At 35.6% G+C, this 27545-nt stretch overlaps 1 protein-coding gene across 1 annotated transcript; it reads right to left on the bottom strand.

The window, feature by feature from the left end:
* Positions 1 to 23416, bottom strand: MYL1 (myosin light chain 1; the record flags this gene model as incomplete). The annotated part of the gene is made up of 7 exons (XM_080689989.1): positions 1 to 237; positions 793 to 835; positions 2819 to 2896; positions 3550 to 3723; positions 5866 to 6009; positions 10212 to 10239; positions 23303 to 23416. 6 exons carry the CDS (start codon positions 23414 to 23416, stop codon positions 807 to 809), a joined length of 567 nt encoding a protein of 188 aa, XP_080546115.1. The 3' UTR covers positions 1 to 237; positions 793 to 806.
* Positions 23417 to 27545: the final 4129 nt, after the last annotated feature.

The raw sequence follows: 27545 nt of genomic DNA, 5'->3' as shown, positions 1-27545 counted from the left end.
TGGTGCTTGGTTTTGAGATTGTACATGTTTTATTCTTGTTGTCTAGAGTGGTAGACACTTGATTAGTGTGGTATGAATACATTTCAGAAAAAAGCTATATAAAAATTCAGGCAGTCCCTCAGTCTAGCATGGTCCAGATAGTTTTGTTTTCCTGAAAGATGGTAAACAGATCTAGACAACAAGTCATGGATGTTATATAGGTAAGATTCCAGCCAATCTTCCCAAACAATGCTTGATCTGTAAAGAAAAATAGAAAACAACTTAGGTGTTGATGGCATTTTTTCAGGAAGAAAACTCATAAGGAAACAGCGTGAAATGCAGAAGAAAAAACACAAAATAGACCAGCACTGACAAAGTGAGCCCCTTTCTTTATATAAAAATCTGGCTATAAGTGCCTGGATTTGGACTGCTACAACACTGCTCTTTAGAGAACAACTGCTAAAAGCTAATTTAGTTATTCAAAGAATTTAAGGTGTATGTGTGTATTAGTTCTAAGGTTCCAACTAATTTAATTAAATAGTCTCTCGGTGGTTGAGTCTCCATTCCTTAATTCAAGCTCTTAAAAGAGGGTTTATAGATTGCAGCAGAAAAAAAAATTCTGGATGTACTCTCATACAAATAGGTTTCATTTTTAAATAAACCCATCTCAAGGAGTTGGTGTTTTCTGGTTAATATAAGTAACTCTTAATTAGGAACCAGAACTAATTATATCTACAGCATATAAAGCACTCATTTTAGGAAAAATACAATATCAAGAAAGCTTTATATATTAAAGAGGAAACATGAATATACCTTGAGAACTCCATTTAGATGGACATAATATGCTTGACAAAAGCTGTCGGGGTAAAACAGACAGTTTAGAGTTAGAACACAGCCAGGCATAATTGAAGGGAAGTTTAGATTTGACTTTATTTTCCAGATGACTATGCACTTGTCTAAACCATATTACTTAATGATTCTTCTGTGTAATGTATTTATAGAAATAGCCAAATGTAAAAACCTGTTTACAGGAAGGAAGTAAAATTTAACCAAGATTGTCAGTGAACACCTGTTTGGCTGTATACTTTCCTTTTCTCTTCTCTCCCTTCCTCTCCTCAAATCTTCCCCTTTGTTCTTTTTCCCTTTTCTTGTATGCTTGTCATTTTCCTTTTTTCTCAATCATGGATATTTGTGAGTTTTACTTTCTTTATTTAAAACATTTTTTAAAAGGAGTCGCTAAGTTGCTGCAGGCCTTCACTAGCCTCAATTCTCATGTCTCAGCCTCCTAAATGCCAGGATTACAGGAATGTCCGCCATGCCCAGCCAGTTTTACGTTCATTGTCAAAGGTATCAACATGGGTTTATGTGGACAGATTAGCCTTCTTTGGGGATAGACAAATTATTCAGTTTTGTTGGAAATTTTTAAATGTGCAAATCATATTATGCAGCTTGATTTTGTGTACGTTTGCCATTTTTATACCCTTTGGGTGAAGTTGCTGCAAATTAGTAGCAGAAAATAAATAATTGGCTACTATGAGATGACTTAATATATACAAACACACTAGACAAGAAACAGTGAATTTCATGCCAGTCCTGCCCAGTAATGATATGACCTGTCATTTACTAAGTAGCTAAATCTCAACTGAGTGTCATGGCACATACTTGTAAAACTAGTATTTGGGAGGCTGAGACAGGAGGATCATGGTTCGTGGACAGCCTCAGATAGTTAGTGAGGTTCTTTGCAACTCAGTGAGACCCTGTTTCAAAAATAAAAGATAAAAAACAGGACTGGAAGTGTAGCTGGAAGGTAGAATGCCCCTGGGTTCTATCCCTAGTACCACAAAAAGAAAAAAAAAAGTGGCTAAAGCTCTTTGGCCCCAAATTTTCTCATTTTCATAATTTCTTGGTATTAGTAAAAGACCTTAAAATCTCTCCAACTTAAATATACTATGAAATTAGATTTTGACATGAGTCCTGTTTACTTCACAAGGATAATGTGAAGATCTAGCAGGAAAATATATGTGAAAATAGGTTTAAGCTGTAAAACAGAAATGTATGATAGCGTCACCTAAAAAAAAAAAAAAAGAAAAGAAAAAAATATTCTCTGGTAAGAAAGAAAGCAAAAAGAAATATTGAACTGTTATCTTTTAGTCATCAAAAGCTTGGTATCAGACAAATGAAACTGTTTTGTGAGATTATCATCGTTAATATTGGATAAATTTCTACAAAACTAGATGTCAACCACTAAGCCAAGCATGGGAAGGAGGGATGGGGAGGGAAAGGGGTGGGGATCGGGTAGGGGCTAACTGGGCGATGTGTGCATGTATGTCTACAAAAGTATTTTCTTTATACCATTATGATATATGAATACAGTGCACCAATAAAAAATAAAATTAAAAAAAGAAGTAACCAGAAAAAAAAATCCTAGAGTAAACCTCATATATATACATATTCACAGGACACCTTCTTAGAGTTATGCAATTGAGTGCTAATAAGTAAATGTGTCAATAAAGAAGGAAGAGAAAAATAAGTTATTTTAAGCAATTCAAAAGGAGTCTATAAGCCGGGCGTGGTAGCGCAAGCTTGTAATCCCAGCACTTGGGAGGCTGAGACAGGCGGATCCAGGTTTGCGGCCAGCCTCAGCTACTTAGTGAGGCCCTTTACAACTCAGTGAGACCCTGTTTCAAAATAAAGAATAAAAAATAGGGCTTGGGGTACAGTTCGGAGGTTGAATGCCCCTGGGTTCCATCCCCAGAGGAGTCTATAGTCAGGAGTTATTTGTAACCTGATTGGTTAAGAATGGCTGATGGCTGAAACCACCAGTGCACATTGATTTTACCTTCATAGTTGATGCAGCCATTGGAGTCTTCCTGACCAGCCAGCAGAGCTTCTACTTCTTCCTCCTTCATTTTTTCACCTGATGAAACAAAGACCTTTTTTTTTTTAAAAGAAATATATATACACACACACACACACACACCGGGAATTGAACCCAGGGCATTCTACCTTCAAACTATACTCCCAGCCCTTCTAATTTTTTCTTGTTTTGAAACAGGTTCTCACTAAGTTGCTGAGGCTGGCCTTGAATCCACAATCAGACTGTCCCAGCCTCTCAAGTACTGGGATTTCAGGTGTGTGCCACCACCCCTGGCTTCCAGAGGATATTTTCAAATCTGCCTCAAGTGATCAGTCATGTGCTCTTAGAAACTATGAACTCTTGGAGGACATAAACAACTGCCTTCCTATTTCCCTGGCACTTACTGGGTTGTCAGTGAATTATTTTTGAATGAATGAATTAAATGCAAACTATCCCTTGCCATTCAGACTATATCCTATAAGAACTACAGTGCTTTTATTTCATGTATCGTTGCTGATATTTCAAGTCACCATTTCCCCAAAACAAATTCCCTGTCACTGAGGTCAGCGAAACAGTCATTGATTTTAGGCAATTTTTAAAATTTTCCTTCGTAGGCTTTATCCTTACCTATTTTGGTCACTACATGTCTCTCCTGTCAGGTTCTTTCCTATACCTTGTGTCCTCTGAAGCCTGCTGAAACCAATCCTCCTTACCCAGGGTCGCTAGAACGTGGCGCAGTTCAGCACCCATCACTGTGCCGTTGCCCTCCTTGTCGAAGACTCGCAGGCCCTCAACGAAGTCTTCATAGGTGCCCTGGTCCTTGTTGTTGGAAATAGCTTGCATCATGGGCAAGAACTGTTCGAATTCAATTTTCTTGGCATTCATTTCTGAAAGCAATCGCCGTTTGAAGAATTAGTAGATGCCATGAAATACCAGCTCTGAGTCACAAGTGAAACTTGGAAGTTCACACCAAATGAATGAAAAAAAGTCCCCAAACACTTCAAATTTCAGTCGGTAAGTTGCTAAAATGACAAAAATATGGTGATAGGTTCTGGAGTCCTATGAGCTTTGGATTCCCAGTGCTGAGCTTTGTTCCCAAACTGTCATTTACAACTATGTGACACTGGGCTACTTGGTCAAGCTCTATGTGCATCACATCGCAATTCACAAAGCCGAAATACCTTCTAGTGTTATTGTGAGAAATAAGATAATGTACATAAAGTTTATTAAAATACTTGGGACAGACTGAGTGCTTAATACATGTTACCTACTATTATATTAATATCATATTTATTAGTATTAGTGTTGTGCTAGTATTTTCATAAATACTAGGGAAGCAATGTAATATATTACACTGAGATGTTACAAACCCATTATCATATAAATATTATAAAACAACTGAACTTTATAACACATTATACATATGTCCTGAGCTTTTGCAGGGCCCTTAAATTTCTTTAAATTTTAAGTAATTTAAAAAGAAGTGTGTATGTCACATATATTGTGACTTCCTAACTACTTCACAATTTAGAGGCCTGGAAAGTATAGGATTTTCTCTCATTTATCTGGCAAAGGACATATCATTCACCATGACAGAATAACATAGGCTATTCTGACGTATGCAAATGAATACATTATAAAATCCCCAAACAAAATTCCCCTGTTCTTCTGTCATAGAAGTCCAATACATCGAGTAATATTAGAAAGATTGCATTGAGCACCGAACAAATGAGTGTTTATCTACTAACTCCATTAAAGTTGAACGTAGGTGAGTTAGACAATGACATTTAAAACTAAGGTATAGCTTGTTGCTCTTTCACTTTATCTCACACACATCTACTTTCTGCATGATTCAGCTGAATGCTTTTCCAAAAAATACAATATGAGAAAAATTCCAGCAGACTGATTTAGAGGCAATTTTTTAAATTAAAAATCAAAGTTCTTCTTCCTTTTTTGTTTTCAAACAAAGGAAAATCTCCAAAGCATTTATAGTTATCAAGGAGAACAAGATTATTTGCCTTCCCCCTACTTTTCCCCCCAATGTCACAGTTGAACAGCCTGACTACTTACTCGAGAAAACTCCTGTTTTGTATCCTGTCTGTTCTAGTTAGAGTCTTCCTTTCCAACAGACTGCTATACTTTGCTAGAAACCACTGGCATTAAAAACAATTTCATTGTCCCTGACTAATGATTTGATTTCTGTATCAAATGAATGACTTCTGCAAATTTTGCCACTGATTTTTGCTCCAGGATTTACCTTGAAGGAATGAATGCAGGTTTTGGCTTAGGGTTTTTAAGGTGTGTGTGTGTGTGTGTGTGTGTGTGTGTGTGTGTGTGTGTGTAATTTACTAGGAATAGAAAATACCCTTATAAGACATCAATCTATCTATTCATAATTAAGATAGCTGAGTTTCTTTTAAGATGGACACAGGAGCAGTCAACAGAGCATAAGACAAAGTCAACCGATATTTTTCAAGTACTTCAGAACATTGCTCTTTTACTTCCAGAGATTTTTATCAAAGAATAGATTTTTTCCCCCTAGAAGTATGCCACTGTGGTTTACTCAGAATCATATACAAAGCATATTGTGTTTTAGCCATTTCTAACATCTTTGTCAAAATATATATTTTTGCCTTGAAAGGTTTGAAATCTGAAAAAAAATCGTCAGTTTGGATGTTATTTTTGCTTCATTAGCTCTTAAAGTAGGAATATTAGATATGATGTAAGGATGATCTTATTAGCTATTATTTATTTTCATTAGCATAATATTTTATCATTCAGATTCTCAGAAGAAAGTTAACTTATTTTATGAGGGAAAAAGCAGAGCTTCTTGATGGCCAAGAGGCACACTTGGTACTGTCAGATCTTTTCTCTAAGCTAGCTCTCTCTCTCTCTCTCTCTCTCTCTCTCTCTCTCTCTCTCTCTCTCTCTCTCTCTCTCACACACACACACACACACACACACACACACACACACACACACACGTTTTAACTCTAGATCCATAGATCTTGGAAACATTAACGAGTTACCTTCATTGCTCGGGTTCCCCAGAACCTTCTTGACCTCTGCATTGGTGGGATTTGTGCCCAGGGCACGAAGGACATCACCGACCTGGCTTAAGGTGATCTTGGATTCTCCTGTTCTGTCAAACAGGAGAAATGCCTCCTTGAATTCTGCAAGAAGCAACAAGAAGCAAGTAGCATTAGGCTGCTCTCTCTTTTTTTATTTTCCTTGTTCAGAACAATGAATAAATCCTATTATTTTTAATTTATTATTAATGAACTCCTTCAAGGATTCAGCTCAACTCTTCTCCATTTTACAAGTTTCACTGACCACTCAAGTTATCTTGAAACTCCCTCTTTTTCTATTTCAGACAATCATTTGCAGATCTTTAGATATTTCTTTTTAGGATTGTTTTAAAGCAGCATTTCCAAGTTTAGGTTCTATATTCTTATTAATTGGGTCTATAAATTGGACCTCATCATATTTATTTATATTTTCTTCACCTGCCTGGGAAGCAGGACTGGGTAAAGATATTCTGAGGCCTTGAACAATCTCAGTAATCTTCATCTAGTCCTTCATATAATTAGCAAGGTTAATAAATTCAAAGAACAAATTTCCAATCAGGGTCGTGTTCTATAAGGTTAACCCAGGCGTTTCAAATTGTATAGGAAAACCTCCTCTTGAGGTTAAAATCTTCTAGGTTTTTCTCTCAAGTAGTTTTCTTCAGAAATAACTTCATTTTTAGAAAAAATTTAAAAGCAAGATAAACCTCTAAGTTCTACAATATCATTTAACCATTTCATTGCATAACTCTAGTAGGCTATAATTGATTCAGAAGAAGTATTTTTTGGATCAACTGCTGTAATAAGAAATGATTCAGAGATTTTGTTTTATTCTGCCTAGTATACTGTGCAAAACCACAGTATATTATTGCAACCAAGATATTCATATTGCTAGACTCCATTAATTTTATTCCTTTTTCTCCAGTTCACGTGTGTGTGTACCACATACTTTAACGAACTGTCTATTTTTATCACACTCACTCTATTAGTTGCTCTCCCTATATATTTTTTTTTCATGCTCTTTTCATAGAACTGGTTTTGCCTTTTGAAATACAATGACAAACAATTTAGAAATATTTAACAAAAAGACAGGAAGTGAGGCTACTATGGATTTAGGGACCAGTAAAGCCATTTTATCTGAAACTTCTAAATTTAGCCAAATAAACTTTTCTGGGAAACTCAGGAGCACTGATAGTGACTTACTGGAGTTACTCAGTGATACTCAGTGACACTCAGGAAGCCATTTATTAGTGAACTGGTAGAACTGAAAGCATTCTATTTTAGCCGTTAGTAGTTTACAATAAAATGATGCTGCCCACATACATTTCTCAGCCAAGTAGAACATCCTACTATCCCTCTATCTCCTAATCTAAAATTGCACCCGACACTATACCAGCAATTAGCAATATCATGCTACCATTCTTTGCTAAAATACTATACAATTGGGACTATAATGGATTATTTTTCTAATCTATAAAATATGCTGCAGGCCCTGTAGTGTCATTAGTCAAATATTATTTTTCGTATTTCTAAGGGACATGTGAAACTGAACTATTCTTGTTACTGGCTCAAGGCTTTAGGCTAAAAAAGCTCCCAGTTACCCTGGTAAGATGCTGATGTAGAAAGAGGATTTTATGGGCTGTAATGGAATCACTCTGACATTAACCCATTTGGTAATTTAAAGGCAGAGGACAGAGTAATACTGTTTTTAACCACAGATTTTTAATCCAAGGCTTATTCTCTTGCAGAGTCTAGAACATGAATTGGCAGACCACTTTTTTGGGCCTGCCTACATGTTTTGTGTGTGTGTGTGTGTGTGTGTGTGTGTGTGTGTGTTGCTGGGGATTACTACAGGCATTCAGCTTCTGAGCTATACCCCCAGTCCTATTTAATTCCTTGGAAACGGGGTCTTGCTAAGTTGCTGAGAGCCTTACTAAATTGCTAAGGTTGGCTTTGAACCTGTGATTCTCCCGTTCCAGCCTCCCAAGTACTAGGATTACAGGTGTGTGCCACCATGCCTGGCTCTCCCTGCCTGTTTTTATAAAGGCAGTTTGGTTGGGATAAAGCCATGCCCATTTGTCTGTGTATTGTCTGTGGCTGTTTTCACAACTTAGTGACAGGATGGAAGTTGTTTTAATAGAGACTATACTACCAGCAAGGCCTAACATAATTATATTTGGCCCTTTAAGAAAAATTTTCACCTCTGTTCTAACATAACACTGTTCTAGAACTTTCTGGTAATGATGTAATTGTTCTCTATCTGTCCTAAAAGGTACCTATTAGTCATGGCTCTTGAACATTTGTATGTGACTAGTGCAATTTAGGAAATGGTTATTAAAATTTATTAATTTGTAATAAGTTAAAACTTAAATAGCTATGTGCAGCTGTTGGCTACTCTATTAGCCAGCACAAGATTTAGACTTTTAGAGTGCTATAATTTTCTAGTTTCCTTTTCTTTCCTTCAATCCTATTTTTTTCCTTTAATTCAAATAGAACGGCATGAGAGGAATTCTTTGACCATTAAACAAGGAGACACATTAATCTTCATTCATTTCTAAAAGTATAGGATTTCTATTTGATTTTAAAGTTTACATTTGTTTTCCTCACACACAAGAAAACAAGTCTACCACACCAAAGTTTACCAACTTCTGTCTCAAACCTATTTCATGTGTGGAGGGTAATTGGTTTTCTGCTCTATAGGAAGTCGTTTAGTCCCTGCAGGGGTTTTGACATTTTTCATGGCTTGGTTCTACAATAGTTTGGCAGTCATGGTGACACTGTGCGGTAGCTACTTGAGAGCACTGGGATGTAATAGCTGATAATGTGGCAGAATCACTACTTAAAAGTATGTTAAAAATCCTACATATTATAGTAGATGCTACAACTGTTTTCAATAAAAAGTCCTTTGTCATATAATTTAAATGACACTAAGTTATGCGTCATTCAGTTTGTTTAAACGAGGCCACCAGCCACCATGTAGATGCCAGTGAATCTAGATATCTTTTTTTTTTTTTTTTTTTTGGTGGTACTGGGGTTCCTGGAAACCCTTCTACCTCCGGGCTACACTCCCAGACCTATTTTTATATCTTTTTTAAACTTGGAAACAGGGTCTCTTAAGCCAGTGTGGCTGGCTTCAAACCTGTGCGATCCTCCTGTCTCCACCTCCCAAGCACGGGGATTACAAGCGTGTGCCACCACGCCCGGCTAGATATCTTTTTTTTTTTTTTAAGTTGATGTCCAAATATAAAATATGACAAAAAAGACACTGAAAGAGATTAAAAAAATGTACAATTCTTTAGGTAGGAAATGATTTGAATAGGCTTTTATTAGTCATCAGAAGTATTGTATCTTCTATGTCATAATACATGTAATATATACAGACTTATGACTAATATTTTGATTTATATGATATAATTAAATTATTTTTATACCTTCTATAGGATTAGTTTTGTCTCACTTCATTCAGATATTGTGGCATGTTCACTCCATAAAACATTTCTTCCTACATTTCCCAATGAACAAAACCAAAATCTTGTGGCGTGTGGGAATCTGCTGGATCCAAAGGCCCAAAGGAAAGGATATGAAGTGTTAGGAAAACTATTTAGGTTTTTTTTTTTAAATCTTATGAGTTTGGGCTCTGTTCGCTAATAATTTTTATGAAAGAAATTTCTAATCAGTTTGAACTGATACCAGAGTCTGATCCTATCATTAATTCTTTGGGTCATAGAGTAAGACATACCACCTCTCTGCATATCTCTCCTGCATCTCTGAAGAAGGGCTGGACTAGGAAATGCCGAATATTTCTTCCACGGTTCTATATTATATTACTTCTTCTTTATCCCTGAATTCACGTTTATTCTACAACACACTAGAGTGCCCATTGAAATTACGTAGATTTGGTAATGGACAGTGTTAAAATTAACTTTATTTTCCAAACTGAACAATTTAGACTTGTCATATCCCTCTTTAGGGATTTGATTAGCAAACTAAATCGACATCTCTTTTTGAGTATATGGCATGTATAATATTACCTATCATATCAAATTGGTTTTATTTAGAAGTCAGTGAATAAAAGGCTTCAAGTTGCGGTATTTATCTCTTATTTGCCTAAATCTTTGATTACTGATTATAAGCAAGGACTTCAGGTTGTATGAATTTATATTTAGAGTGATTGAGAGCAATTTATATTTAGCGTGGCTATAGCGGTGTGGATAATTAGGAAGAGCTTAGCTCATCCCAAGGGAGTTGGTTTTCCCCCATGCCATTTTTCTGAGTGTGCACTTATTAACAGCTAGAGCTTTTAAACTTACCATCCTGCTGTTCCTTAGAGAACTCGATCTGTCAGGAAGAAATTAATCACAAAGAATATTTTAACCAAACAAAAATGTCCTGAGTTTTAAAGTGCATCCAGCTCATTCCCTGAATAATCTTCAAAGTGAGCTGCAGAAGGCAGCGGACTTTTCCGAGTTCAGGCATAGCATGGACACTAACATGTTGAGCCACAATGTAGCATGCCTTAGAGTTAAGTGATATTTCAGAAACCGGGCAGTGTCCTGCTTCCATCTGCAGCAGAGAAGCTCAAGTCACTTACCCGCAATCTGGTCAGCACTGAAGGACTGCAGAGGCGAAAGAGAGAAAGTAAGGAACAACTAATACTCTTTCAAATGCATTGACAGAAGAATGAGGGCTCTCTGCTCTGAGACTTTTAGGAAGCCAGGTAGGTGCCGCAGCATGACAAGCTTGCCTTAGGTACTTTTAAATCTAGGAACATAAAAAGCTATTGCAAAAGATACTTAGGGAACATTCTTTTGTATCTTTGTATCTTAATCAAGAATCAGTGATATAACAAATGCTAAATTAAATACTTCCTAGAATAACAACCCATGGTATATTTAAGATATGCCTAATAAAATACAGTATAATAAAATTAAGTTAACTGCATTTAAAAGACCACCTGCTTCTTTCTCCTCCTGTACTAGTACATTTTTATACTAGCATATAATACCCAAAACATTGGAAGCCGTTTACTTAATTTTAGCTATCAGTATTATTAAATTGTATCTTAAGGCATATTTTGCTATCACTGTAGGGTTTCTCCCCTAAATTTAGGTATAATAAACCTTATGTGATATAGCAAACATAGGTGAAGCATAAAGTATGCTTTAGGGAGTAAGATGTAATTTTGCAATTAGCTCCAATTAATCTATTTGGTCTTCAACATACCTCGTCAAAACCCAAAAGTTGATTCTAAAGATTTGTTTGGGTTATTCCTTCTCCTCAGTTCGCTTCCTTATCCGCCCTTCTTCTCAATAAGCTTCTCCCCACTATCTATAATCCTTCCATAAAGCTTTGTTCTAGGACCCACCATGATGGAGGTGCTGTGTTGCAAACAGCGGCGAGGCTGAAGGGAGGATGGCGGAGGGCTGCTGGAAGCCTGAGTGAACCTCCTTCCCCAGGCTTCCTTTTATTTCAGGGCAACCTGTGACCTCATAGCTAGCATCAGGTTTCAGAGGAAAGCTGCCACTCCCCTTGGAGAGTTCTTTAGCTTTCTTAGGGCAAAGAGAAAGAGGGATCCTCCGTACCCTGAGGGCTATTTTTAGGAAACCAGAATCCAGATGTAGACAGCCATAGTGAGACCGAAGCCTGTCAGTACTTTTATGGTCTTTATCTCCCAGATGTTCAAGTGTAAGAACCTTCTTCTTGGTTTAGGGCTGAGGAGCTCAGAATTTCTTGAATGACTCAGGCTGACCCCTTCTCTTGCTGAATTATGGACTTTGCAAGCTTTGAGTCAGCAAGTTTTGGTATCAGTGGAACTTTTTTTTGGATGAGATTGGTTTGAGGTTTCAAATAACAACTGCTATGGAAAGAACATCTTCTGAAGCTCTGCCCCTTATGGTAAAGTTCAGAGGACCTGAAAAGGCCACATAAGCTTTGTGTGTTTCTTAGGATGCACCCAAGTAGCAATCAGTAAGGTCTTGAAATCTCCACTTAAAGGCCACTGTTTTGTAAGGAATGGCTTTGATCTCTATTTTCCAGCATTCTCCCTTAGTTTTCTGATATTAGATCTGAGTATTTCTCTCCCTTCCTCTTGTCTTTATGGTAGCTGACTAAGCATGTTTTTTTTTTTTTAATTTCTAAAGTTCTTTTAAGCAGGAAAGCTGATGGACCATTTTTGGTTTTTGCATTATTTTTCTCAATTTCTACCTATTGTTTTAAGATTTTGTGTAAGTTCTTAATAGAACATGCTGATTCTGTTTCTGCCTTGTCAAACACTTTGTGGCCCAGTCCCCCAACTGAGGACAAAAGAATCCAAGGCAAGACTTGTAGACTTGTGGGATGCAAAATTGTACTTTATGTTTTAAAGGTATTTAAGGAATTGGCCAGCAATGGGTTTTTGTGGTAGATTATCTTAAAATAGGAGGAAACTTCCTTCCTGGAATGGTATTGGGGAAAATGGTATTAAATAAGATCAGTATTAAGAGGTCCACTGATGTTCATACAAAAATGTTTATCATTTTCTACCTTTTTAAAGCAGTTCACAGGCATAAAGAACATTGTAGATAAATTTTAACTCAAGTATTGCCTCTACAACTGTTTGTAAGAGGATGGTTGCAAAAAGCCTGAAGTCCCTATTACTAGAAAGATGTATGCTTTGGAGCTTCCCCAGAAAGCATTCCAGGAGAAATCAACATTTAATGGCCCTGTTTTTACAAGCTATGAAAAAATCTCATAGAATTTTGAGATTTGAATCCCAAACAAGAATTCAAAATATAATTTTTAAATTGTTAGTACCTAGGTTAACATACCTCCACAAATAGACTGACATTTTGAAAGGTTATTGGGAAATGAAAGTTAATAGAAAAATTAAAAATGCTTTGATCATTAAGGGAAAATGAAAGAGAAGGTCAAGAAAGAAATTTATAACCTTTAATAATTGTGTAACAGAATCTCATGACTTTTGATGCACAAAGCTATTAAAGTCACGTTTTCATTGTGCACTTTTTTGTTTTGTAATTATATTTATGTAATTGCCACTATAGTTGAATTCCTCTATATTATCTAGAACTAACATTTATCTTTAGTAGAGCTAATAATTATAAAATACTATAAAATTAAATATCAGAGTTGTCCTACTGGGTGTAATAATCATTTTCATGTTTTATTTTTTCCAGGTAGAAAAATATGTTCTTGTATACATATAAATATGTCAATTTATATAAAATCTGTCAGATAAGCTAAAATTTCAAAATAAAAGCTGTATGTTATGAACGAGCTATTTCTAACCACTTGGATATCATGTAAAGACTTCTTTTTATTAAAATAAAAGCTGTGAAGTGGTAGGTAGTTGTCAAGTTACATTACCTTGGCATTTCTCCATATTTTAATAACTTTTAAACTTTATGGTTCTTGGAGTCAAAACCAGAAACTCACCTGTGCCAGGAAAGTAATCTACCACTAAGCTACATCCCTGGCTCTTCTCCTTATCTTTGTCACATAGAGAATGAGTTTAGATTTTTTTTTGGTACCTATTGAGAATCAAATAAATATAAATTTGAGTATGCTATTTGACAATAGGGAGGGCTTTCCTCTAGCTTAGTCTGGAGAATAAACTAGAGTTTAAAAGTTAGAAGGCCTAGATTCTGTGTGCATAGAATAAATGGAGAAGGCAGTGTAGACGGTGGGACAGTTTCATGAATGACGAAGCCTGGTTTGCACCTTTTCCTTGGTGTCACAATGGTGAAATACTTAGCCCTTTGAACAAAAGTGTGCTATGAATACCCAATGTCAGCTGATTTAGGCCTCAGTTTGCTCTGTCATCATATGGCTGGTTTTAAAACTTGGACTTAAGTCGTTTTTTTTTTTTTTTTGGTCTGGCATGCTCTCTTCTTCTCTCTCCTGTTTAGAAATTAAAAGTTTTCCTGTCCAAATAAAGCCTCTTTCTCTTGAAAAAACTATTTCCCCTCTACAGTTGATCCCACTCCTTCCTGTCCCTACAAGTTGTTTAACCTTCTGGGAAATGTAAGCCACTCCTGAAAACTATTTTGTTCCAATGTGGACTGGTGTGGTCTGCTCTACCCTCTCCCTGTTGCTCTGTCTTATTCTTAGGTTTTGTCCCTCAGAACTCTCCAGGATGGCTTGCCGCTATTAGATACTCCACAGATTTTCATTAAAGTCATTAGGTCACAAGTCCACAGATTTTCATTAAAGTCATTAGGTCATAAGTCCACTAAGCTCTTCCTTCAAACTTATGTTCCTCCACTGGAACATTATATTCCCTGAGGAGAGAGATGTCAGCTGTGTTTTTTTTTATAAAGCTATATTCTAGAATATTCCTATTCTAGGTGCATCTCTCTAGCACCTAGAACTGCCTAGCACTTAGTAGGAATGCTCATCTTGAATTATTGATATATGGTACCTTTGTATTTCTAGCACCTTCCCTTAGATTTTATATATACATTTGAGATCCAGACTTCTAGTTTCCAAGCCCTCAAATATTTTTTTAATAAGGGTTAATTTTCTTATCATAGCCTATATGTTTTTCTTAGACTATTAGTAAATGACCACTTTCCTCATTTTTATGACTCGTGTTATCATTTGGTGTTGGGTTTAGGTAAGTTGTAGTGTACAAGATACTAAGAAGAATTTTAATGTAATATTTCAATATATACAGATTTCTTTCTAATCTGGGAATCATCTTTCTACTAATAATCATGAGGTTTGGTTAGCTGGTTAAAGATATGATAAAATTTCTGGAATATAGAAGGAATAATTTAAAAAAATTATTAGTTTAAATAATTTTAATATTTAATTAACTTTAAATATTAAAGCTACTTAAATGCCACTAAATGGGCTCTGGAATAAATAGATGCATGTTAAAATTTAGTACAGTAAAAGTAGAAGAGCTGTAATGAAAGATAATCTGGAAAATATACAATGTTGAAAATGCCGTAGGAAGGAACATGGACTTCTAAGAATTTCAAGAAGATACAACAGGGACTAATGAGGGCCAGTTTTCAGTTAAGAGACTTACTGTATGTTTTCTGGTTGAATGTCTGGCAGAGACTAAAAACCTAGATGCATACAAACCTTTAAGATAAATTTAATCTAATTTCACTCCCAGTTTCAGAAACTCTAGAACTCATAGTAAAAGACCAGCAGAAATACTGTTATGGAACTCTTAGGACTGCATGCTTTAGAATAACTCAAGTCTGCCAGCTGTGGTGGTGCATGCTTGTAATACTAGTACTTGGAAGGCTTAGACAGGAGGATTGTAGGTCTGAGGACAGCCCCAGTAAGTAGTGAGTCTCATCAACCTAGTGAGACCCTGTTTCCAGATAAGAAATAAAACTGGCCTAGTGGTGTAGCTCAGAGGTAGAATGCCTCTGGGTTCAGTTCCTGTAACACTCAGAGGTAGAATGCCTCTGGGTTCAGTTCACGTAACATACACACACACACACACACACACACACACACACACACACCAAAAAGAAAGAAAGAAAGATAGACAGATAGATAGATAGATAGACTCAAGTCAAAGTAATCAAGTATTTTTTCCTCAGTTTTTTAACCTCACCAAAGGATATAGTTAAACTGAGGAAAATTAAAGGCAACGAGAATGTGGTACTAGCACATAAAAGAGATTAAATGGTTGAATTGGATAAGTTGGTCTGAATTGAGGCAAAAGCAGGCTTAGACCACCAGTCAACCGAATTCAATCATCTAAGAGCAAAGGGCAAATGGTTAAGATAATACAATTTAGAACTATAAAAAAAATCAGTTTTAATAAAAATTTAAAATGTGCCCATCTATTCCTTTTCATTTTTCCCTTTTGCTTTCTCATGGTTAGTATTTGTTAAGGAAATTCAAGATTTCTTGAGAGTTGAACTTTTTTTTCCATTGTAAATTTAATTTCTAGGCAATGTATTTAAAATTAAAATTGCATATTTTGCTCTTTCCTTCACACTTTTATTGTTAAAATGTGCAGTGCATATTAGAAAATTTCTTTGTGTATGTGTGTTTCGAGAACTTTAAGTATCTACTTTTTTTCTACTTGTCTGGAATGGAAATTCCTTTTGTGACAACAGGGATATATCATTACTATTCTAGAGACTTAAAGTCTTTGTTTTCGCTAAATAACTTCATTTCTCTGGGTTATTTTTCTCAATATATAATGTTAATTTGCCTATGTTTTTGCCTATGGGTTTACAATGTTACCAATTTTCTACCCTTTTGCAAGTAGAATCTACCTCAATTTACATTTTTCATGAAAAAGGGTACGGTGTGTGAAAATTCAGTAGGTATTTTATTTGAAACAGTTTTAATAAAGAAAGTTAAGCAAAATATAATTTCATAAGACCACATTAAGCCATTGGATATTTAACAGGTGAGAGGCACACTATTATCCATTGATAGAAGAAAGAATACAAACATGACTGAAGGTGGCTTTGTCCTTAGGAAAACTTTTTTCTTTACTTTCAATTCACTATTATTAGTTTATGACTGGAGTAGCCAGGATTTGTCATCCATACCATTTAAATTTTAATTAATATAATTGGAGCCATTGCTCTTTTTATATTGTGGTTTTGACTTTCAAAATTCTGGCTTGGGGTTAAAAAACAAACTGTCAAAGTTGATACAGAAATGAACTAAAGTAGATCCTATTTTTTCAGTCTGAAGAGAAGCAGAAGAAAGTGTAGTGTCAGCAGACTAAATATAATCCTTTCCACAATTTCCATGAGTCAGATGGTGCTTAATACTGCATAATTATGGAATGGCTTCTGAAGACAACTTGCCAGGGGGTTCATTTGCGGCACTAAAATGTCAAGAGCTAAATTTGGCATTGTCACTTTGTGATATCCTTGTTTTGCAAAGATTTCTTTATCTTTAAAACAAGAAGATTTATTCACTACTTCTTGGTGAACATATCTCTTCCTTTGCAAACGGCATTTTACTTTGCAAAGACACTATTCAGTTACATGTAATTCAAAATATAATTCCAGGGAGGGGCGTGAAGTACCCGTTAATATTGTCAAACTCCTTTCCACCTGTTTTCTTCTTTTATAGGAAAGATATATGAAAGATGAAATGTGATACTGAGACCTAGAAATAGACTCAAGCAAATTTTGGTTTGCTCTTAAGGTTATATTTACACTGCAAATGCACGCATATTGTAATTTGTTGACATTAAAGTTGTATTAAATTAAATTGAACTCATGAAAGGCAAAAAAACTTAATATTATATAAAGAAAAATTAGAAAAACACCAAATGTGTGTATGTTTTTTTCTATCACTCTATATACCTCAGTGTGCTGTATAATAATATACCAATAAAAGCATAAAAAACAAATAATACTAAGTCTCAAAGAAAAGTAAGAAATAGCTTAATGTTTTCACTCATTTTTTTTTCAGTTAGAAATTGACCGTATGTGTTCTTTTCGTCACATTAATTAGGTTTAAACTATGTTATCCAAGTGACATTGCATTTCTGCATATTATGCCAAAGATGGCTGGTTGGGATCTCCAGTTTTAATCCTGTTATTTCTTTGTAATTAGAGTTCTCCTCCTCTTCTCAAAATACTAGCCCAATAGCAAAATTTGAAGATCAAGTTTGATAAGCACGTTTAATAAAACAAAACCAAAATTATTTTAGCATTCACTGTTTCATCACATTGAATGGTATTTCTTTTTTAATAAAGAGATTGAATTTTTATTTCTATTTTTATTATTTATTTATTTTTGTGGTACTAGGGGTTGAACCCAGGGGTAACACTGAATGATATTTCTAATAACTATTTCTGTCTACAAGTGTTTACAGGAAGCTGGAACAAAGTGACTAAGAGTCCTTATAGGTTCCTAAGGTTTCACCCTAAGTCTATAAAAGAGAACACTGCTGGAGTTGTCAGCAACAGGTGTGGGAAAAGGGGGAGCTGTGGCCCAGAGTCTCCCTTGAACTTCCTCAGAGTGTGCTTGTCACCCCCTCTTCTGGCTACACAGGATCCTGCAGCTCAATACAAGAATAGCTCTACCTCATGTCTTAAGAGCAAAAAAGGCTCCTCCAAAGATTCTGAAACTGCAACTTTCTCTTTAGGAACCAGAGATAGCTTTGGATCCAGTTAACACAGTTAAATCTGGATTTGTTCTGAAATCCTGGCTTCATCACTTAACTAGTTATTTGACCACAGGCATCTTTTAGGCTGTTTTTTAAAATGGAGAATGAGGGTAGATATACCTTAGTGTAATGTTGCAAGGGTTAAACGATGAAATATGGCATAGAATAAATTCATGATGAAGGTTGTTCTTTATTATTACAAAGAACTTTATAATTTTCAAAACCTTTCATGGGGCATGTCTTTGTCCAACATTCCCAGAAAAAAAGTTTTTTTTTTTTTTTTTTTTTTTAAACTAGGGATTGAAACCAGGGACATTCTACCTCTGAGTTATACCCCAACTCCTTTTTATTTTGAAACATAAAATAAAAACTTGGGACCTGGGCATAGTGGCGCACGCTTGTAATCCCAACATTTGGGAGGCTGAAACAGGAGGATTGTGCAGGTTTGAAGCCAGCCTCAGCTACTTAGTGAGGCTCTCCAGCAACTTAGTGACACCCTGTTTCCAAATAAAATAGAAAATAGGTCTGGGAGTGTATACTGGGGGTAGAAAGCCCCTGGGTTCTATCCCTAGTACCACAAAAAATAAAACTTGGTAAGTTGCTAAGGGTCTTGTCAAGTTGATGAGGCTAGCCTTGAACTTGCTATGCTCCTGTCTCAGCCTCCCAAGTACTTAGATTACAGGTGTGCACCACTGTGTCTGTATTCCCAGAAATTCTTCTAATGGGATTAGGTTTATATTAGTTTTATGAGAGGTGAGAAAAATAATTATGGAATAATTTTCATAGCTGGGCCCAAACAAACCACAATATTTACACAACGATCTGTCTCCATTGAATACTCATTAATAAATAGATATATCTGAAAACACTCAAAATCTACGTTATCCAGTAAGTTGAGAGTTTGCCTTCCCAAGCATGTCACCAATTCTTGCTTCAATATCTGTTTCTTGGAAGAGTTTCTGTCAATGCATTTTGTACCATTATGGCTTTTTTTGTAATATCGCCTGCAGGATCTAGTCAGGGAAGGCCTGACTGAGGGGTGAATACAGTGGTAATTAGGATTCAAGTGGGACAATCAGAGCTAAGACTCACAGGTTCCCGCAGCATCCCGACCCGTCAGAGGTCACACACATCATGCACACGATTCATGGACAGTGGAGATTTTCAAAACCCAGGCACGTGGTTATTTTATTATTTCCTTTCACTATTTGACTTGGTTGCAACTAATATCCACTCCTGCGTTTTCATGCACAACCACAGCCATGGTGGGTTTTAATTCTTAGATCTCAACTCCATCAGGCATTTTACTTTTAGTCTGTGTACTGTTACTGAAGGTAAAGAATGCTTATAACTACTAAGAACAGTAACTTTAATGTTCAGATGTCAGCAGAAATTTGCTTTTTTAATTTTTTGGTGCTGGGGATGGAACCCAGAAGCACTATACCTCCGAACTACACTCTTAGCCCCATCTTTAATTTTTTTTTTTTTTTTGAAACAGGGTCTCACTAAGTTGCTGGGGCTGGCTGTGAACCTACAATCTTCTTATTTCAGTTTCCTAAGTACTGGAATTGTAAACATGTGCTTCCACATGTGGTCTGAAGACTTTGCTTTTTTTTTTTTTTTTTTCGTACTGTGGTGGAACCCAGGAGCTTTTCTACCTCCTGGCTATACTTCCAGGCCTATTATTTTATACTTTTTGGAAACAGGGTCTCACTAAGTTGCCGAGAGCCTCACTAAATAGCTAAGGCTGGCTTTGAACCTGTGTGATCCTCCTGTCTCAGCCTCCCAAGTGCTAGGATTACAAGCATGTGCCACCACGCCTGGCAAGACTTTGCTTTTTAACAGGGTTCTCATAGAAAAATCCAGTATTGAAGGTTGTGTGTCAGAACAACCAAAGCAATATTCAAAACAAAAAAACATCAAACCAGGAAATCAGATTGGAAAGCACATTTAAGAAACTGAACAAAGTTGTTCAGTTTATGAGGAGTCAAATATATGACTATTCAATGTGGTATATTTTAAGAGGGAACAGAGGTCATAGCTGGGAATAATGATGAAGAATTAAATTTTACTATTGCCAGATAACTACATAAAGATAAGCTTTACTCAAAGTCTAAAGCACAACTTTCATAGGTCATGTAAGATTTGTAATCTTACATGACTTATGAAAGAAAGTTTATAATCCAAGTAAATTTTGTTCTTTATTGAGTTTTTAGATGGTTAATGAACCCATATAACAGCTATATTAATATTTCTAAGTGCCGGGCGTGGTGGTGCACGGTTGTAATCCCCGCGCTTGGGAGGCAGAGACAGGAGAATCGCAAAGGTTCGAAGTCAGCTTCACTGGCTTAAGAGACCCTGTTTTCAAATAAAAATATAAAAATGGGCCGGGCGTGGTGGCGCACGCTTTTAATTCCCGCGCTTGGGAGGTGGAGACAGGAGGATCGCGCTGGTTCGGAGCCAGCTTCGCTGGTTTAAGAGACCCTGTTTCCACATAAAAAAGTTAAAATATAGGTCTGGGAGTGTAGCCCGTGGGAGTGTATCCCGGAGGTAGAAGGGCTTCCAGGAACCTCAGTACCACCAAAAAAATAAAAATAAAAATAAATAAATAAATAAATAAATAAAAATAAATAAATAAAAACATATAAAAATGGGTTTGGGAGTGTAGCCCGGAGGTAGAAGGGTTTCCAGGAACCCCAGTACCACCACCAAAAAAATTATATATATAATTCATATACATATATAATATATATAATTTATATATAAATATAAATATATATTTAAGTTCATTTTCTCTGCATAAGTTTATAATTTATAGGGGGTAATATGTAGAAGTGTCATAAAATGATTAAAAGCATCATAATATAAAATATTTTAATGTACTTCTAATTAGCTTTGTTACTACTGGGATGAAGATTTGTTTTTTAAAATTCTCAAGTTGCTTTACTCTTTTGGCTATGTTAGGATACCTCCAAACATGCACTGATTTCATATTGAATTGTTGAAGGCATTTAAATTTCTTTATAAAAATAAGATAGCTTCAATTCTGTTTTTTCCCTCTTTTTATTAAGAACCCCCTAGTGAAAAATAATGGTTAATTTCTTCCTGTTTCTTCAGGATTTATTTGACTGCTCCCTCTTGATTTGTGTCCCTTGTCAGAGTCCGTTACATTTCTTGTTCCACAATGAAGAAATGACAATGGAGCACACCACGTTTTAACAGCAGCCTGCTGCATTGCCTTTATTTTTTTGTTTTCAGATTTGCACTTGTTCCTACTAGCATGAAGTTAACATATAGATGGGGGATACATCAATTTTCAAGATTCAGAACAGTGTCACTTCTCTGCTGACTGTAACAAGTAATTAGGTTATTTTCTGGATTATTAAAGTGATGTGTTGTCTTTTCTTGGAGACCTCTCACCTGCCAAATTCAATCTTCATTCATTTAGTGCTCTTACATAGTTCCTCATGGAGGGCAAGAAATGCCTGTTTTCATTAGTGGGATACTTCATTTTCTTCTTAAGAAGGTGCATTTTTTTCTTTTCTAGCAGTTTATAATCCCATATACAAAGGGGTCTTATACATCATAACAAATACAAAGAAGAGTAGTTTGGCCAATGATTCATATCTATACTATAGAGTGGAAAGTTAAAGAATAGGGACAATTAGACTCATCTGGCTATAATTGTATGATGTAATATGTGTGCATCTATAAGGATACATTAACAAGGATTGCTGAAAATGAAAAACTTGGTTTCCTCTTACTGAACTGTATGCATGTAGACCTCAAAGTACAAAAAAACACTTATTAGAAGAGATAACATGCATTTCTTCTATTTCTTCTCCTAAATGAATATTCATTAAGAGTATTTCCTAACTAGTACTAGGTCCTATTCTATGACCTCAACTTTTTTTCAAATATAATTTCAGGTACCTACAAACTAAAGATAAAATATTTTAATACCTTACTCCTACTTTGAAACAAAGTTTTAATTCAATTAGAATACTTTAAAATTATGACTACATCTATTTTTAATTTTATCACATATCTATAGGTGAAATAATTCAATATTTATTTCAGAGATATTTTGAAAAATCTATAATTGTACTAAAGTATTCAATGAAGTGTGTATTTATAGGTTAGCATTATAGTTGCAAGTAAACAGTATTGAGTTAGTGAAATTCAGATTTATTATGGGCAGGACTTGTGGCTTCAGTGCAAAGATGGCCTTACACACGCTTTTTCCCTCATTAGTTTTCCATATAAGGCAGGCTTCCTTAGATGAAGATTTTCAAACTGCCATTTTGACCAATGAGAGTTGGTGAACGAGGAGAAGGTGCACACTTGATGATCACAACACTGAGAGGTAGTAGGCTCACCCATGCCACCATTTTTTCTAAAAGTAGATAATCTTTCGACAGCTGAGAACTTTGATCACGGCAAAGTGTTGACATGAAAATCAATCACATTCTCCTTAGTTCAAGATCAGTATTAAAAAAAAAAACTCACAAAGACATACACTAAAAGCCATATAACCATCACACTTTGTAATATTTTTCGGTTAGTTTTAGTTCAAGGCAACTCACAAAATTGTGAATTAAATACTGAGTATAAATAAACAAGATGACAGTTATAGCCACTGAAACACTTGAGTGCATAATTTTCTGCACTGAGATCTCATTTAATGTTGAATCAAATTTTACTAAGCAAAGCTGAAAGGGGAATTAACTTGAATTGCAAAAATCATCTCTTTCTTGGGTGAAATTAAGCAGTTGTCAAAAAAATACATCCCAGACAACTGGGTCGTCAGCTGCCTTTAAGCTTCTAGAAACAGCATGGGTTAAACTTTTCTTTTGATATAGTTTTAAGGTGAGAGATCCGGTTTCCACTAAGATTTTGTTAAAAAAAAAAAAAAAGAAAACACTGGCTTAAATATTTGTAAGTGCAGTACCTTTACACTTATATTATTACTTCTTAAATTGTATTTTGATAACTTAGGGAAAAATGTAAACTAAAGAGAAGAGAAAAAATAGAGCAAGCACAGGTTACACCTATGATAACCACAGTCTTACTAATTTAAATAAAATTTTATGCTGCAGTTTAATTTTTTTAAAAGCAAGATTCTTTTCTTCCCCAAATCTACTAGTTCACTGAGTAATACATTTCCTCTTCATGAAAAAAATATACTGCTCTGCAAGTCTCTGGAGGTTTTTTGTTTTTGTTTTTTGTTTTTTGTTTTTTTTACTGTTGAAAGATGTTTCAGTGACCAAACAATTCACCCCGTTTAATTACCTTAATGGCAGAGAGGTCAATTTTTTCTTCTTTGGGTTTGGCTGGAGCAGGTGCAGGTGCCGGGGCAGGGGCTGGGGCAGCCGCAGGTTTCTTCACATCCTTCTTTGGTGCCATTTTTATTCAAAAGAATGGGTTAAAAAAAAAAAAGAGAGAGCTCCTCCAAGAGAACCTGTCAAAGTGATACTTGGAGGAGGAGTGGTGACTTGCTTGATCCACAGCCCAGAGCCTTGAAGGTGGACCCAGAGTGTTAAACGGTATAAGGGCATGCATATATATTTCACTTAGTGTCTAGTAGAACCTTGACACATGCGGTTGGATTGGACAGTTCACTAGGCAAGGGGGATGGCATTCCGGCTCAGACTATAAATGGAATCTAAAGGGTCAGGGCTTCATCAATTTTTTTTAAACTTGTTTTTTTTTTTTTCCCCACCTCCATATATAAAGAAGAAAGAAGTCAGACAAAGCCAGCTTCAGATCCTTTGGTGACAGCAAAGTGGATTGACATACTTTTTCTTGGTAGAATTACAGATTACAGTTCTGCTGAAGTTGTAAATCTTTTTTTTTTTTCTTCTTCTTCTCATGCCTAAGAAACTTCACGGAAGGATTTGATTTCAACTTGGAATTTTGGCAGGGATTGCCACCAACTTTCACCCGGCTCCTCTGCTCAGGCTGCTCCCTCCTGGCCATAAGTTGCAAGAAAATGTTGGTCAGCAAAGAGGTGACCATGTTTAAAAATAAAAAGCGACGTACAAGGAAAGTTCATCAGGTCTTAAAGTGGTTTCCTGTCTACGGAGCACAAAGTGTGGCTCTCATATTTTAATACACTCTATACTAGAGAAAAAAGTAATTCAAAACTATTTCCTGTAATTCAAATTTCTAGTATAATTTAATAAAAAATTTCAAATGAGATGGGTATGGCAGCAAGGTTTACCTTCTTGCAAGTAGCCTTCAGTCAAAGTAAACATGTATCCAATTTCTAAATGGCATAAAATAAAATTATTTATTTGTCACCTCAATTTGCTAACCCTATTAAGGAGACAATACAGAGAAATAGAGAAATAGACTTTATCAATTCTGAGCAAGTTTGGGAAGTAACTAGAAGTGTTATTCTGTTTTGCTCTTAACTTCCTCAGTTTGCCAGGATTAGTTTCATACTCAGAAGTATAAGATAATAATCAGTAGACTCTTTATAATTTTATAAGTGGCAAATTCTGCTCAGGGAGGGGGTTACAATGAATAATTAGTTGTTGCTCAGTTTCATGCACACCTTTTTTGTTTTAACTAGTGCGATATTCAACATATTTGTATAATAATTAATTAGTATAAACAATTACTTTAGGATTTTTAAAGTATGAATTTATATATTATAACATGTATATATGTATAGATATGTATATATGCATACTTATACATATACTTATATATACACATGCAAATACATATGTATAACTGTATATATTATATATTCTAATTTGGGGGGTTTTGGGGGGGTCTGGGGATGGAACCCAGGGGCATTTGACCTCCAAGCTACACCCCCTGCCCTAATTTTTATTCTCTTTTTTTTTAGTTTGAAACTGGGTCTCACTGAGTTGCAGAGGGCCTCACTAAGTAGCTGAGGCTGTCCGCAAACCACAATCCTCAGGTCTCAGCCTCCCGAATGCTGGGATTACAAGTGTGCGCCACCATGCCCGGCTTTATATTCTATTTTTTTTTGTGTGTGTGTGGTACTGAGAATTGAACCCAGAAACATCCTACCACTGAGTTACACCTCCAGGCTTTTTTTATTTTTGTTTTGTAACTGGGTCTTGCTAGGATGCTGAGAGACTTGCTAAGTTGCTGAGACTGGCCTCAAGTCTGCTATCCTCCACTTTCAACCTCCCAACTACTGGGATTTAAAATACGCCTGGCTTAATTGTTAAATGTAGTTGTGTTCAAAGATATAGAATCATTAGCTACTTCTTTATAGTTTGAAATTTGCCCAGCTCCAAGAAGCTCACTATTCCTCTCCATATGCTATAACTAAGAGAAGTCAAGACTCTTATATTAGCAATTATTCACCTAAATTACAACTGAGATGAAACAGTCTCAAGTTATGTGGTGGCCTGATCCACTGAATTATTTTCCTTATCCATATGCTTAGAAAAGGCTATTTTTGCTATCATTCTAAATTAAATTTATTTTTAACTGATGCATAAAAACATTAAAATCATTAATAGCGTAACGTGCTGTTCTGATATGTGTATGCATTTTGTAACCAAATTAAACATATCTATCTCCTCAACATTTATCACTTGCTTGCGAAAACATCCAAAGTCCTTTTTTCTAGCTTTTCGGGGATATATAGCACATAAACTCTATAGTTACCCTACTGGGCAGAAGCACACTAGAACCTCTTATTTCATTTAACTTTGACTTAGTACCCCTCCCTCCCTGCCACTACTCCTCCCAGCCTCCAGTATCATTCTATTCTCAATGGCAATGAGACCAACTTTTTAAAATTCCACATATGAGTGAGATTGTGTGGCACTTGTCTTTCTGTGCCTGGCTTAAGAGAGAGCATTTGAATAGCTCCCTCCCCCATGTTGCTGCACAACATGGGCTCATTCATTTTCTAAGTTTAGCTGCTGATCCTCATTTCTTACATACAAGACGGTCATAAGACTCTGGATATATTTTTTCATCTAAGGATATTGAGTCATATTTAAGTAATTAGAATAGAGCTAAACAATGTTTTATTTAAACTAAAAATACTTTTTATAAATAGCAGAAAGTTGTCCACTACTTTGTTTTCCTTTGGATTTTCAAATGACAGACTGGAGTTTTCTGCCATTACTGAGCAATGGATATGCTCTTGCTTGAATTCACTGCCTCTATTAATAACTTGCTTCATGACAGGGTCAACAAGTAAAATATTTAAAGATACTTTGGTCCCTTTTACATTCAGGAGAATACTGAAATTGGAACAAATAAAAATATATTAATCCATTTACCTAAAATATGTTTTACATTAGGAAATGTCATTGAAGATCAATAATTTCTCTCTTTAAAATACTCAAAACGTGAGACAGGAATATTTTATTTTCATATTAAGAGGGAAAATGGCTTGATCTCACTGTATATCTAAATCCATTTGTTTTACCAAATATGTATCATGAGTTTATGAATGTAGAGATGGAAGTATCTTGGTGTAGAATTTTCTTTTTTTATTGGTGCATTGTATTCATACATCTTACTGGGATGCAAGATGGTAGAGACATACCTGCACACATCACCCATTTAGCCCTTACCCAGTTCCCACCCCACTTTCCGTCACCCTTCCTCTTTATCATGTTTGGCTTACTATATTGATGTTTGTTAAAGTATATCATGTGCATTAGAGGATTTCCCTCTTCCCCCCTCCCATCTCTTCAGCTAGGTCACCTTATTTGCTCCTATATAGTATCTTCTTCGTCTAGAGTTCCTCCTATGACCCATTTTCTTCCTAGCTTTCACGTATTAAGGAGAATATCTCATTTCTTATTTTTTGTGACTGACTAATCTCACTTAGCATAATGTCCTCCAGTTCCATTCATTTACCTGTAAATGACATAATTGTGCTTTTCTTTATGGCTGAGTAAAATTCTATTGTGTACTTATCCCATAGTTTTGTAATACATTCATCTATTGATGGACATCTTGGCTGGTTCCATAGACTGATGAATGTAGAAGCCAAGGAGAGAATCTTAAAGGCAAGAAAAATAAAAGATCAACTGACTTTCAAAGGCAAACCAATTAGAATCACTCCAGACTTCCCAAACCAAGTCATAAAAGCCAGAAGAGCCTGGAGTAGCATATTTTAAACTTTGAAAGAAAACAACTTGAAGCCCAAAATTTCCTACCCAGCAAAAGTATCTCTCAAATTAGACTTGGAAATAAAAATTTTCCACCACAAACAGAAGCTGAAGTAATTTATGCCTTTCAAACCAGCACTAGAGAAAATATGCAAAGAGATTAACCGCAAAGATGAAATAAGTAATATACGCCAGAACCAGAGAAACAAGAATTTCCATCCAGCAAACAACTAAGCAAAGAAGAACAAACACTACCTCAAATAGAAGTTAAATATCAATATGTTAGGAATTAAAAATCATCTCTTAAAAATCACACTGAATGTAAATGGCCTCAACTCCCCAATAAAAGCCAGAAATCATCTGTCTGCTGCCTGCAAAAAACACAGAAGCAAAGATAGTAACAGACTTAAGTT

The sequence above is a fragment of the Muscardinus avellanarius genome (assembly GCF_963383645.1).
Source record: "Muscardinus avellanarius genome assembly, chromosome: 2".
NCBI lineage: Eukaryota > Metazoa > Chordata > Mammalia > Rodentia > Gliridae > Muscardinus > Muscardinus avellanarius.
The sequence above is the reverse complement of the archived record's forward strand: the minus strand, read 5'-3'. Positions and strand labels throughout refer to the sequence as shown.